The 14,081-nt window shown below is 41.8% G+C and overlaps 1 protein-coding gene across 1 annotated transcript in view; it reads right to left on the bottom strand.

Moving 5' to 3' along the window:
- SUSD5 (sushi domain containing 5) overlaps positions 1-14,081 on the bottom strand; it is a 43,882-nt gene that overhangs the window by 8,878 nt on the left and 20,923 nt on the right. The window contains exons 3-4 of the mRNA XM_005242210.3: positions 13,216-13,334; positions 4,254-4,442 (exon numbers count right to left, since the gene is read on the bottom strand). Coding sequence (XP_005242267.2) covers positions 4,254-4,442; positions 13,216-13,334 — 308 coding nt within the window. The remainder of the gene's footprint in view (positions 1-4,253; positions 4,443-13,215; positions 13,335-14,081) is intronic.

The raw sequence follows: 14,081 nt of genomic DNA on the forward strand, positions 1-14,081 counted from the left end.
ACAAATGTGTTCTCTCCATTGAAATAGCAAAAATAATAAACTGCAAAAACCATGTATTTCCCTGTTTTCTGCTTAAGGTTGCTTTGCTGGGTTGAATATCCCTGTGTTTTCAGCTGGAACACAGTGTCTTTTCATGATGAGAAATTGTAGGAAACACTAACTATACAGAGACACTTTTTTTCTTTAAAAGCATCTTGACTAAAAATTACAGTCCATTACCTGGTGTGCGCACTTTACTGTACTTTACTTTATCCAGAATCCACCTAATATAACCCCAAAATTATTTTGTTCATCTATGCCTATAGCCAAGTTTTGCCACATATTTTATTTTGGATTATAGGTGTATTGATGCATAATATACTTTTTCCATTTAGTTTACAAATCTGCCAGCTGCATCGTTGTACATTTACATCCTGGGTGCCAGAGTGGACCATATCTCCTCTGACTGAATCAAAACAGAGAGGAAAGATGATCATAAAGCTACTTCAAAGGACGTTTAAGTGCTATATTTAGATGCCGCTACGATGACAGTTCTTTGCCTTCGTATTTGCTCTGGGTAAACAACTGGGAATGTAAAGCAATGTTTCTACACAAGGGAGAGAAAAAGCCAATTATTGCTATTTAGTCTGATATTCTGCTCGGACAGCTGGGCATGAGAACGTGGCCATTACCAACCCATACAGTAACAGGCAGCTGTAATGCCTGCAAGTCTCAGAAAGCTTTATGAAGCTGGATAAACATCACTTTTGCATTCGCGAGGTGGAGTAAGCAGCAGAGAGCAGTCCAGTGGCTTGCCCCTGGCTCAGAGACAGTGCCAGATGTAGGAACAGGCCTTATATCTTTGCATCCTCTGATGGGAGTTTTTTCCCTGTGGTCCAGCTGTGTTGTTGTGAGAGCATCGGGTCCATTTCCCAGTTCCAGTTGCTCACCCAGCACGGGTGCAGAACAAGGGAATTGTATCATCCAACCAGCCTCTAAAGATAGCACTTAAATGTTCATTGCAGTGGCTTCACGACCATCTTTCCTCTGAAGTCAGCCAGTCAGGACAGGAATGGCCCACTCTGCCCACTCTGCCAACAGGGATATAGCATCTCCATTAAGTCCCATCATTAATCTTCATGATAGGGAAGTTACTCTCTTGCCCCAAAGTGCTTAAAAAGCAGTGTGTGTGCTGGCTTCTGCAGTACTTAATTAATAAATATTGCCCTCTTTTCTATGGACCCAAATTATCTGTCGACTGCAAATCAGGTTTCTTTTAATTGAATTCCATGTTTTGTTCTTTTTAGCTGAATTATTTTACTTTTTTTTTTAATAATGAACACTTGTATCACACACTTCTGTCTTCCCGTAAAGCCTCCTTTCCTGAAAAACTGTGATCAGGAGGATTGAATATATAATTACTAATTTAACACATATTGTATTTTCTTTCCCAGGTCCTTAAAGTGTTTGAAAAACATTAATCAAAGGAAGCCCCTCAGCATGAAGTCTACATTTAAATAACTTTAGAAATCATAATTCACAATATTACATCTGCTCCCAAGTTCCAGTGTTGATGTTTGTGATTTTACAGCCACACTTTCCTATTTCTTTTAAAAATATTTTTCTCTCCCCTGCGGCTGTGTGAAAGTCTCAGGCAAAACAGTGGAAACAGACCATTTATCCAGGGAAAATAGTGCACCACACACAACTTAAATGGCCTGATTCTTTCCCTGCCTTACTTTGGTGTAATACAGTTCTATTTCTATGTGTGATAAAGTCAGCATTTTCACTAACCTCAGTGAAGGAAAAAGAAGTAGCAGTTTGGTGCGGTTTATAGGAAATTCAGACCGGCTGGGTTATCAGATGCAGATACTCTTTTTCCTTCTCTGCATCCAATCTCCTCCTCCACTCCCTGCAGTATTTCACTTAAAGCATCTGAACTGCTGTTTGTAAGAATAGTTCTGGAAGCTGAAATAGTTCAGAAAGGTGTTGGAATTTTTTTTTTTTTTTTGTATGCCTGTACCATTTGGATATGTTTGAATATCTGGTTCCCTGGTGCACAGACATGATCTGTTTCTACTAAGAACAAGTTTGACCTTTTCTCATGATTATCCACTGCCTGGTGGTGTATATTCATGAGTAAAAATAACTCCTTGCAAGTCCCTGGGCATTAAGGAATATACAGGTTCTGAAATGGCTATGCTAACTCCAGTCCATATAGATAACTCAGCTACCCAACAGCTGCCCATTCCTTTGCTTAAAATTTATTGGTTTTGACAGAAATATCATCTTAAAGGTGTGACATCTCTCTGAAAAAAATAGTAAGAAACTCTGATGACTGTTCTCAAATACTGGAAAAATTGTGAGCTCTATGCATCGAGCAGGGTAACGTGAGAAAGGGAATGAGAAAACAGAATTCAGATTGCATCCACATCTGAACCCATGGTACTATTTAGCTTATGTTTAAACAAGGAGAAAGTTAAAAGTTTGTTGCAAAATTTAACTAATATATAAAGGTGGATTTTCTTGAAGGTTTAAATTAAGGAAATGTCATTATTATAATTTCTCAGAGCTTTTGAATTTTACTTCTGGTGGATGTTTTTTTTAATAAAAGCCTGATTCCTTGAGTCAAGTTATTTGATAAGAAAATCCACTTTCATTCCTTTTAATGGAGTGAATATCTGGGTAGATACTGTTGAGTTTGTAGACAAAAATCCTGAAAGCATGGTATGAGATAAAAATTGTATGCCTCTTTATTGGGGCTTTTTTTTTTTAACTTTCTTTTTTACTTTTTTTTACTTTTCCATCTCACTGCTTAGCTTTAACCTGAATTGTATTTCTGCCATTCTGTTGCAGCCATCTTCTGTGGTGTGGGCTGCTCTCTTAACTCACATAGGTCTTTAATTCTCCTAACTTACCAAAAGGAAGCGGCATTTGTCATACATGTAAAGTCAGAAGTTCAAAAGTACTAAAGCAACTAGCAGGAAAGGGCTAGTAAAAGCTCAGATCAGCCAAACTATCTTCGTATAAGCCATTGGACAAAGTCTGGGGCTTAAAAGATGGACAGCTATTGTATTGCCCATTTTGCATCCCAAATAAAAATCCAAGAGCACCTAAAGGATGGTCAGCTCAGTTTAACCTAGAAAACAAAATGAAGTGGGGGGAGCTGCATGTGGGGCTGCTGTGCCCTTGAGAGGTATTGACCCCTGTCCCCATGGGGCCACAGCACCACCACGGCATCTTGACTCTTCTGTAAGGGGGATGCGATCTCAGGGACTCAGCCCGTAGCATCACATGAAGATGTAATGCTAAATGGTGATGAAGCCATGGACAGCCTCAGCCTGTCTGTGGTCAGGCAAGATGCTATTTACGTGGTTAGTGCATGGCTGCAAAAAGACGCCGGCTTTTCTCTGTGCTTGCTCTGGGTTCCCAAAGGTGAGAAGAAACACAGAGTTCTCATTTCTGTAGCAACTCTGTGGCTTCATGTGAAAATAAACACAGCAGAGAATATACAAAACCTGCATTGTATACTTTGTCTGGTAAACAATGTCTCTGGCTCCCCGATGCTGCCGGGGCATGGCTTTTGAACTCCTCTGGAAAAAATACCTCTGGTATTTCTTGTAATGTCCATAGTAATCCCATTGCTTGAGTAAACAAAAGTACATTGAAAAGTTACAAACTTCGTCCAGTAAACAGAATGAGCACGTACAAGATCGTGAACAACTGATTTCCACAAAGGGGCTGATTCTGATATTAATTACACAGGTATTTAATAACCTTTCCATAGGTTATGCTCCAGTAATTAAAAATTACGTTCAGTACTAAAGAAAAAGGGTATTGGGGGGGTGGGGGGTGGGGGAAAGAAGGAAGATGGCGAACTGGAAGGAGGAGGCAGGAAGGCAGGAACTGAGCGATAACCCTGGGATAAGACTCGGTGAATCCCTGAAATGGAGTCAGCAGATTAAAAAAAAAAAAAATAAAAAAAAGATGACATAAAAAGTTCCATTTAAAATTGTTGAATGGCTTCCAACACCCAGGAAGAAACTTTATGCTCATATCAGTATGAACAATTTATCTTCTCCTGTGGTTTACTGGAGATATCTACCAACAGGATTGTAACAGCCCTGTTGGGCCAGCTAAGATGCTGATGGTCTAGTCACCAGGACCACACATGCCCAGGGGACACCCCTGCAAGTTTGAAACCGTGTCAGTTGGGCTGAGGATGAGAGGTTGCGACCTCCCGGAGGGATGCTCCGTGTGCTGGGTGAGCTTACCTTTGACACAGGCCTGAACCTGCCCGTACCACTCCCCACAGCTGTCGCAGAGCAGCGTGAACGCTGTCTCCTTGTTGCCCATGACATACCCCTGGGCGCAAACGTACAGCAGCTCATCCCCCATTTCAAAGCCAGTGTGGCCATGCAGGATGGTGTGGGGGAAGGACGGCGGGTCCCCGCAGGGCTTGTCTGAAAGGAAAAAAGAAATGAGATGGTAGAGACCTTGCAATAGTCTTTAAATGCAGTGCTAACAGCAGACCTGGAAGAGTTACCCTAAGGACAAACTTACACATGTCCACAGAAGCCATACATCTCATCTGATTCATGCCCTTGTCCTCCTTCATAACTATTTTCAGCTGTAATTTGGAAGGTATACATTGGGCTGTAACTGGTATGGAATAACCGTGATGTTATTGATGTGTAGCAGTGATCCATCTTGAGGGGCTTTGTTTCCAATAAGTCAGCCCAGGACATCAGCCTACAGCTGCCTCCTCTGCCTGCTTCTACAAAGGCTAACAAAGGTTTGGGTAGGTTGGGACTGGCAGGCAGAAGCGTGGACACAGTAATTTTTCTTAACGGCAAGAAAGCTTGTGAAATTGTTTAAGACTGGTGTTTTGATGTCTACCGCACTGTAGCAAGCAGGCAGGAGCTGAGCAATAACCCAGTCCACATTCACAGGAAGAAAAGGTCCAGGTGGACACCAGCCATTCTTCAGACTATTTCTAATCTTCTAGTCTTTCTCAGAATCAAAAGTTTCTTCCCAGATACTCAAGATTCCCACATTTTCAGTTAGAGACACCCTAAAATAAGCAGTGACTTTGCTCTTCAACTGAACAACACCCATGGGTAACGTAGCTCTGCTCTCTGTGAGAATCTGAAGAGCTAGATTTATCAGGATATAAAATCTAACAAGATGTTTGATAATATTTCTGCTGCCAGCACCAAAAGCCAGGAAGCAAAATTTACTATAAACAACAACAAAACTGATTTGAGATTTTGTTGCGTGGAAGAGTGCAGAGAAGATGCGGGCAGACAACCGCCAACACCAGTGTAAACTGACTTTTAACTCTCTTTTTTCAGGTTTGAACAATCTTGGCTATTGTTAATCAGGTAGGGCAAAATCTAAAGAACTTCTAAGCATTGCAGTTTCTCTTCTCTCAAAGGTCTTCCTCTCTCAGAAGTGCTCTTCTGGAGGGGGTTTCCGTGTCCCCTTTTCCCCCAGATTTTTTACAGTCCCTTTTGGAATAGACATCTTTGCTAACAGAAAAACAAAGCAAGCAACAAAAACCTTATAATTCAAGAACATGATTTTACCAAGAAACGCAATGGACAAAGTGTGCAGTGCTGGTACAAATAAACACTTCTGTATTCTTTCTCAACACTGGGATTTTTTCCAGTGGTTCTAGAGCCCTTAGTGACTGTGGAAAAGAAACAAACAACTGTCCCACTTGCCAAAGATACTGAAGATTCAAAATGTGCTTTTGACCTGATAAGGAACAACAGAAAATGAGAAGGCTGATAGGTTATAGCTCAGGATTTCTGGTAATTATATGGGATACGGGAAACTTAGGGCCAGATCTGTGTCCTAGTATTGATCTCTCCTGTTGGAAGAGCTTGCCTTGGTACAAAACCCTGATTACTTAGTAGGCTAAGCAAAGATTATGTTTCTTGGGAAGGCTTTTGTTTTCAAGCTGGAGAAGTGACCTCCAAGACCTAGCAGAAGGAGAAACATCTTCAAATAGCATCCTTGGTACTTTACTGGAGTCTGCTTTTAGGACAGCATCAGCACAAGATCTTACAAGCAACATTTCCACTGACACAAATTCGTGCTCAGGGTTTTCAATGGGTAACAGTTTCGACAGGAAAGCTTTTTCACTCTACTTTCTGCAAAAGCATAGGCTTTCCTGCTTTTGCTCCAGGGACATTCTGCAAGATCCTTGCGAGTCCTGGCAGCAGCTTTTCCCATCATTTATCCACTTCTGACCCAGGCATAGGTAAATAGATGTTTATTTAAAAATCTGATGTATTTATGTTGCCAGCTGTTTACCTTGTAGTGAAATAAACATCCATGTTCTGTGAAAGTTCTTTTGGATCAGGCTTTTAGAAATTGTCTGATAGACCTGACTAACCACTGCTCAACTGGCTATGTGAAAAGCATTTGCCACTAATTTAAGGGACAGGCTACTGAAGTCAAAGCTTTGAAGTCTATTCTCCATACTGTACACATACATACATACTGTCTAACAGCTTCAGAAGTTAGTGGGAGTTACGCACACACACACACTGACAGAAAAAACAAGCTCTTGAGGCTACACAAAGCTCAGTTTATGTATAGTCTTATGAAGGTTTGGCATCTGAGGAAGTGAGGAGCAGTTAGCAGCTAATGCCTTTCCTGTGAACTGGTCGGATGAATAGAGATTGATGTGGATGAAAGGAATAAAAAAATATTTTATTGCCTCATAGGAAGGCCACAGACCCCTGCGTTTCATGTACTTTATTTATGTAGCTACTTCCATCGGTACAAATGGGAGCTGTGTATCTGCTCTGAGGGAAGTATTGATCCCAGGGCTGTATGGGACAATTATATGTCGGAGGGTATTCTTATCTACAAAGCCTTGCTTCTTAATCCTGTGGCCAGAGGAAGCAGAAAAGTAACACTTACATTAGTTAAACATGGCAAGCACATTCAAAAAGCACTTTATAACCTTCCAGGAAAGAAGAAAGCTGAAGGGAGCTTTACTGTAAAATTTGGCAACAGATGTAGTAACAGAGAATTATGAGATCCTGAAAGAGAGATCCGTCTGACGTGTGACGTGAAAGAAAAGCAGAGATTTTAAAGATGTTTATGAGCACTGTATGGACAACTTCTGACTCTCTCATATGAGACTTTGCAAGGTCATGTCTTTGCTGCAGAGCCTAAGTGACAGCATGGACAAGCCTAAGGGAAAGCTGATACCCTGCAAAGACATACTCAGGTTCCTACATCCTTTTTGCTGCTGTCCTCTCCCATGTAAGATATACAGGAATTTTCTGGGTTGCAGCATCTTACAACTTCTCATCCTGCTGCAGTCTCAGTTGCTATGACAATTCTTGCTCAGCCTTTTACCAAACCTGTTCTTTCTGGTACACATACAGAAGCAACAGCGGCACAGCAGCTCATCAAACTGAGCCGCTGCTGGGGACAGGCTTCAGGTTTTAGTCTGCAGCCTTTGTACCAGGAGCTGGCAAAGCATGGGCTTGTTTGGAACGACAGCCTGTGCTCAGTGCTGGCATTCAGGCCATATTCTTGCTGGAAGAGAAGAGGCAGATTTGGGCCATGAAGCGTGACAGAGGGTGTGTTGGCAGCAGCTTGTCATGTAGAGGAACAGTAATGCTCTTTGTCAAGGTGGCTACAGGGGTTGCCTGGGGTGGCGACACTGGGAGATCAGGACTGGGCTCCTCCAGTGCTGAACTCTCCATCTGCAGCACTGCTTTCCCCCTCATCTACCCTCCAGTAAACCAGCATATTTTCTTAGTGCTTGCTAAAAAATAAGCCCAATGCATGCTTCCCAGTAGAAGAGCCTGATGTGCTTGATACTTGGGCCTCATCCAGCAGATCTCATGCTCTGCCTGGTCATGTGTGAGGTCACATCTCAGACCTGGAAACTTGGAATCCAGTTCTGGACATTGTGACCCTTACTGGGTTTGCCACATATTGACAATGAGGTCAAACACCTAACAGGGCTCCATACATTGACAGCTGACCTCCAGTAAGCAAGGATGGATTGGGTCACACAGTGGGACAGCACAGCACAGATCTAAGGCAACGCTGAAGGACACAGAAGATCCTCGTGTCAGCAGTACTTTGGCACAGATTGTCTCTTGGAGTGAAAATCACCGCCACAGTCAATAAAGAACTCAGTACACATGGGTAGAAATCAGGGCAGAGTCAACATCTGACAAATGAATGGGAATAAGAGGCAGAACAAAAATTTCAGTGTTGAGCAAGGGTATGTTAGAGCTAGCGATGACTCTGGTTACAGACCTCTTAGAGACTCGGTAACTATTTTTTACAAGGGACAGAAGATGCCTCTTGTTAACTGAATTACAACATTAAGTCATGATTGGCTTTTAGGAGTTATGGCCCCTCCAAAGCATAACTTTAACTCCAAACTGTGTTGGAAGGAGTTTGTGACAGCTGACTTCTGGCAAGGAGTTGACACAAGTCACCTTAAGAACACAGCACCCCTCCTCCCCAGTCCAGACTCCTCCAGAAGCATCTTCTTGATTTAAACTACAAGCATCCCACCAGTTTGTAATGGTTTTTTTGAAGTGTCTTGATAAAATACCGTCTACAGAAAGGAGAGTCTAACATGAATGCAAAAAACTCATCAATGTGAAAAAGATGCAGCCTTCAGCTTTCCTGCCGCCTGGCAGAACTGGGACTCTACCGAAACCTGATCATCTGCAATTGTTACTTTAACTATGTATCACGCTCTGAAAGCTGACATGAAACATCCTATTTGACGTAAAACATCCCATTACAACTGCCTGATTCAGTGTTTTTCCAGAGAGACCACTGGAATTTATAGGATATCATCTCGTCATTAAAAAAATGGAGAACCCAAGTCTTAATGCTCAGCCCTGTGAAAGCTGAGTGTGGATGTTTGTTTTTCTTCTTGATTGCAGAGACACTAAAATATATGGATTTTTTCTTTTTGGATAAAAATATTAGTACAAATAGAGTACAAAGAACCAAAACTCAATCACAGCCAGTGTAAGTGATGCTTGTAAGCTACCAAAGTTTGGATGCCAATACCTCTTTCATCAGATAGGGCTTGTAAGAATTTATTAGTTTAAATGACATCACCAGGTAGCTGGAAAATCAGTCAGCTATACGCAAAGCTCTGGAAAAGAAAACTGTAGCAATGAAAAACTTCACATCCACAGGAAAGCATGGCAAATACAAAGAAATGGTTCAAATATTACATAAAGCAAATCGCAGTTTGCTTGCTCTTGCAAAATACATTTAATGTATTTGCTATATAGAATACACTAATTTATTTTTTTCTTAATGCTGAAAAAGGCAAACTGAAATATGTACATAAGCCATCAAACTTGGATGGGAATCTAGAGCCAGCAGTTGTGTTTAACAAAGTTTGATTTGCACGTATGCTGTATGTTACTACAAGTTGCTGCCTGTTTAGTTTTTCTATGGTGGCAGTAAATCAAAGCCTTATGGAATAGAGATCTTACTTGTTGCCTTTAAATATCAGTGGGTCACTGAAAGAAAGAACCACTAAAACTTGGAGTTATTAACAAAGAGATCTTCCCTTTGTTGCATTTTAAAAAAAACAACACAAGAAAGGGAATTGAGAGGACATATGAAAGTGAATGGTATACAGCCCTACAACAAAAAAAGAAAAAATTAAATAACACTGGTAGGAAGAATCCCAGTTTTCTGTTTTTCTTGCTTTATCCCTTTTATACTCTGAGGCATTTTCTTATGGACTTTGATATAGAATAAATGCACATTCTGTGGGCCAGATCTGACTTATGTGTGATACTCCATTTTCAGAACAGGCAGAATCTAATATATTTTTAGGTAATTTTTGGCCCTCGGGGCTAAGAGAGCAACTTTCTGATCTAAGTAGATACTGAGCTGATACAAAGTCATCTTCCCTACTCTAATGGCTGTGTAAAACATTTGTTTACAAGAAACTGAGAAGACATTTCTCTTGTACCGTGAAAAGTGCAGCTATACTCAGTGTTCATAAAACATTACAGCTACATCTCTCCCTGTCAAACATAACTCTTAGTACTGGTCCCCTGTAAAACATAACTGCTGGTATCAAAGATCGCTGTGGTTTTTCTGTGTGGACGCAAAAAAATCCATTTCAGAAGCACAAAAAAGGTACCTTGTATTTGTAAAAGCCTGATCCTGCGAGCACGCCCGGAGCTGCTGCTGGCATCTGAGCATTGCCCCGGCTGTTGAGGCATGCCGAGGCATGTGCTTAAGCAATTCGACCAAAATAATTTCCATGGTAAATGTTAACTGAGTAAAGATCAATTATAAATCAAAGCCTAAGGAGGGAATTTTGTGACGGTTTGTACTAGAAGTTTCATGGTGGTTTGAGAAGCCTTTTGCACAACCTGAAGAACCGAAAATAGAGTTATGAAGAGTTACTACCATCAGCTTCAGTTTCTGAAGAAGAGCAGGCTGATGTGCCCATTCCCCTTGTCCATCCTCAGCCTGCCAGGCTGCCTGAGCCTTTGGCTGAGCCCAGCCAAGCCTGACAACGAGGGCAAGCTGCTGGGTGTCTGCTCGTTTTGGTAAGATGGGTTTAAAAGAGGAAAGAGCCAAAGCTGGGTGTCTTTTCCACGGGGTCAGGCACAGGTAGGACTCAGCTGTAACCTGTCCCCACAGGCAGTGCTGGCCAGCCATCCTGCACTGCATACAGGTGAGCAAACTGCGGATTCATACCCCTAAGGCAGCCACAGCCCCCTGCCCAGCCAGCTGTGCCTGGACCCTGCATGGAGCTGGAAGAGCCCTGAAGGCAGGGGCGTGACGGGTAGGGGGTGAGGTTAAGAAATAATGGAGAAAGAACCAGATGAATTTTATATGGAACTGCAGATTATTGGTTGGATGGATATGGAAGAAATGAAAGGGCTTTTGGTTATTTTGCATGGGGACATCGGTCTCAGTGCAAGAAACCTGGGATTTATCACTTTTGGCAGGGCAAAACAACTTGCTTTTTGTACTTGATACATAGGTATTAATGCTATTGTAGTACTGTATTTGAAATTGTATCAATTAAGAGCAACGTCCACTTTTCTAAAAGAAAGAAATAACTCAGGAGGCTTCACATAAGAAACAAGTCACTAGTCATAACTTAGATGTGCAGCTAGTAGCTGCAGGTACAAAATGACAGAACAGACACACCGTGCCTGAGGCTGTGGTGCAGGGTTTGCTGTTGCTGCTTTATGCTGGGTATTTACTTCCCCAAACTGGAAGTGCCATTCCTGAGGCATACCATGCTCTTTCGTCAGCCAACATTTCTCTGTACTGTGAAAACTACGGCTATACTCAGTGTTCATAAAACATTACAGCTACATCTCTCCCTGTCAAACATAACTCTTAGTACCGGTCCCCTGTAAAACATAACTGCTAGTATCAAAGATTGCTGTGGTTTTTCTGTGTGCACACAAAAAAATCCATTTCAGAAGCACAAAAAAGGTACCTTGTATTTGTAAAAGCCTGATCCTGCATTACTGTGTGTTATGCTTGCATGTTATGGCTACTAACCTTTCTGGACTTTGCTCTTTTCATACCAACTACAGACGAGGCTCTGCCACACAAATTTGCTTAAGCCTTTCTATTCAAACATCAACTCTGCGTCCAAAATGTTTTATATATTCAAAGAAGAGAGGACCGGATTGTCATCCAGAAATGTTTCTGTGTGTAAGGACTGTTGGGTGAGTACACTGGAATGATCATCCCATTCCGTCACCAGGAAACGCCCTGACTTGTACGAAACAAGTTGTTCAGAAATCGTCTCTTCTTTGCAAAAGAGCCAAATTTTCCCCTGATAGCAAAAAGATAAAGCAAAGGCAAAAGATATGCAGTTTCTGAGTCCTGTGCAGCATTCCCTTCCAACTAGCACTGGCAGACTGCATTCTTATCATCACCTTTACTGCCTCTTTACTGCCAGCAGTGACCAAATGCAAAAGGCAAACAGCTCCTTCCCCGAGACCCAGCATCTACGTGTGAGCTCAGACACAGGCAGGTGGAGAGAGACAGGGGAGCACAAGGGCACAATGGAACAATAGCGGCCAGAGCAATGATTTCAGCCTCCCGCAGCTGTCCCACCCACGGCAAGGTTTTTCTCGAGGCGGGGGGGTGATGACAAAAGGGAGATTTGAAGGAGGACAATGAGAGAGTTTTGCAGATGTTTACAGGGAGCTGCTCCCATATGTGAGGAGCAGCATGGAAGACAGCACAAAGGTGCTTGTGTGACAACACTAGCAGCAGGGTGACGGTGCTGGCATCACTCACAGCAGCACGGAGCCTGGGGTTGGTATCACGAGGGCTGCTTGAGACGATGGTCGGTCAAACTGTCATTGACTAGGTGCACACCAAATAGCAGCACCTCTTCCACATTTCACTTCAACCATGTTTTCATTCCCATTGCTGCCACTGTTTATCAAAATGCCCACCCCCGTGCTGTGAACTTGTTATTCCTCAGTAAATGCCACCCGCTTGTCCCTGCTTTTCTTGGAAATGAGATGCAAAACTTCACTGCAGATATCAACAGTGTTTCAGGCGTTCCCAAACTTCTTTACACAACCCTGCCTACCAGTAACAATTTGCTTTTTGCCTTCAGAATCCAGCTTTGCTTGTGGGCTACACCATTTGAATATCAGAAAGTTTAAGCATCAATTTACATTGGAAATAATTTGGTTTTCAGAATCATCCATGATATATCAGTGTCCCTAGCATGCTGGTCTACACTTGTTAACAAAACAAACCCCAAACAAAACTAATCTGGAGGCAATAAAGTTATTTGCATACAAATGTTGTAAATGGATAGATATGGAACAGCATGGTGTTCCGCAGTTGGAAGCCAGCTCTCTGAGTTACATTCAGTTACAGTGCTGGGTATGGGAGGTGCTTCAGGTTATACTGGTGCCAGGTATATTTCTTTCTGTAAACTGTGTTCTGTGAACACCAAAATGGGTTCTTTCAGATCAGTAGTGCCGTTTGAACTTGCTAAACTGCAGCAAAGGCAAAAGATAATGCAATTTATTTCCTGCAATCCAAGTCTTTGCAGCAGTTGGCTCACCTAGCGGGTGATTACTGTAAAGATTTATTCCTTAACGTTCCCTCTTTGCCTCTCATCAGTAGAAAAATTGAAGGCAAAACTTTTAATGTTACAAGACAGCGATGACTGTGCATTATTTCAATAGTATTATCAATGCTGACCTTCGTCCTTTACACAAAAAGCATCATATTGGTCATTCACAAAGGGATCGGTTTCAATTTTAACATCAATGGCTTTCACGCTCTGCTGTTTGCTGCCCGTCTTTCTGCATATAATTGTCCTAAAATAAAGAAGAAGAAGAAAAAAATAATCAGAAATCTTCTGGAGTTGTACATGCAGGTGAAATTTGGAGATCTTTTATCACAGTAGTCAGGCTTTAGCCTCAGCTTAACTGTTTAAGAGTTGGCACAGAAGGCATTAGTGTGGGAAGACCTATGAAAAAAGCCAAGGGAGAATTAGAGGTAATTAAAAAAGTGTTTGCTGTAGACCAGTTCAAAGCATAGGAAGCAGTAAAAAAAATGTTTATCTTATATTCTGTAATACTTCTTAACATCAGAACAAGCCCCAGAGTATCTAAGGCCACATTCTGCTCTCACATTCCAGCAACACAGATTCCCACCAATGGCACCCAGATAAAAATTAACAGAAAACTCAAGATTTTATCTGAAAGGTTATAAACCATTAGCATTTTATGTTATAAGACCATTAAAGTTGTATATTTAACTGCTCAAAAGCTAACACAGGCCAACTCAGAAAATTAAGAGTTCTTGGAAGAAAAACTGCTTGCTTGTTTCTTAACAAGTAATTCCACACCTTTGTGTACACTCCATTTCTCCTGGTTTGGTACTCAGCAGTACCTGTTCCATCCTGTTGCCCCTCATAGGCCTGAACAAAGGTAGTAAATCTGTATTTGGTTTTACAACTCTGTGGATACTGAACATGAAGGAGGAGATTACTAATTATCTCTTCTCTCAGCTGTACTGGCTGCTTAAAACTAACAAATAGAAGACAGTTTGTTGTAGAAAAC

The sequence above is a fragment of the Falco peregrinus genome, chromosome 5 (genome assembly GCF_023634155.1).
Source record: "Falco peregrinus isolate bFalPer1 chromosome 5, bFalPer1.pri, whole genome shotgun sequence".
Classification (NCBI taxonomy): domain Eukaryota; kingdom Metazoa; phylum Chordata; class Aves; order Falconiformes; family Falconidae; genus Falco; species Falco peregrinus.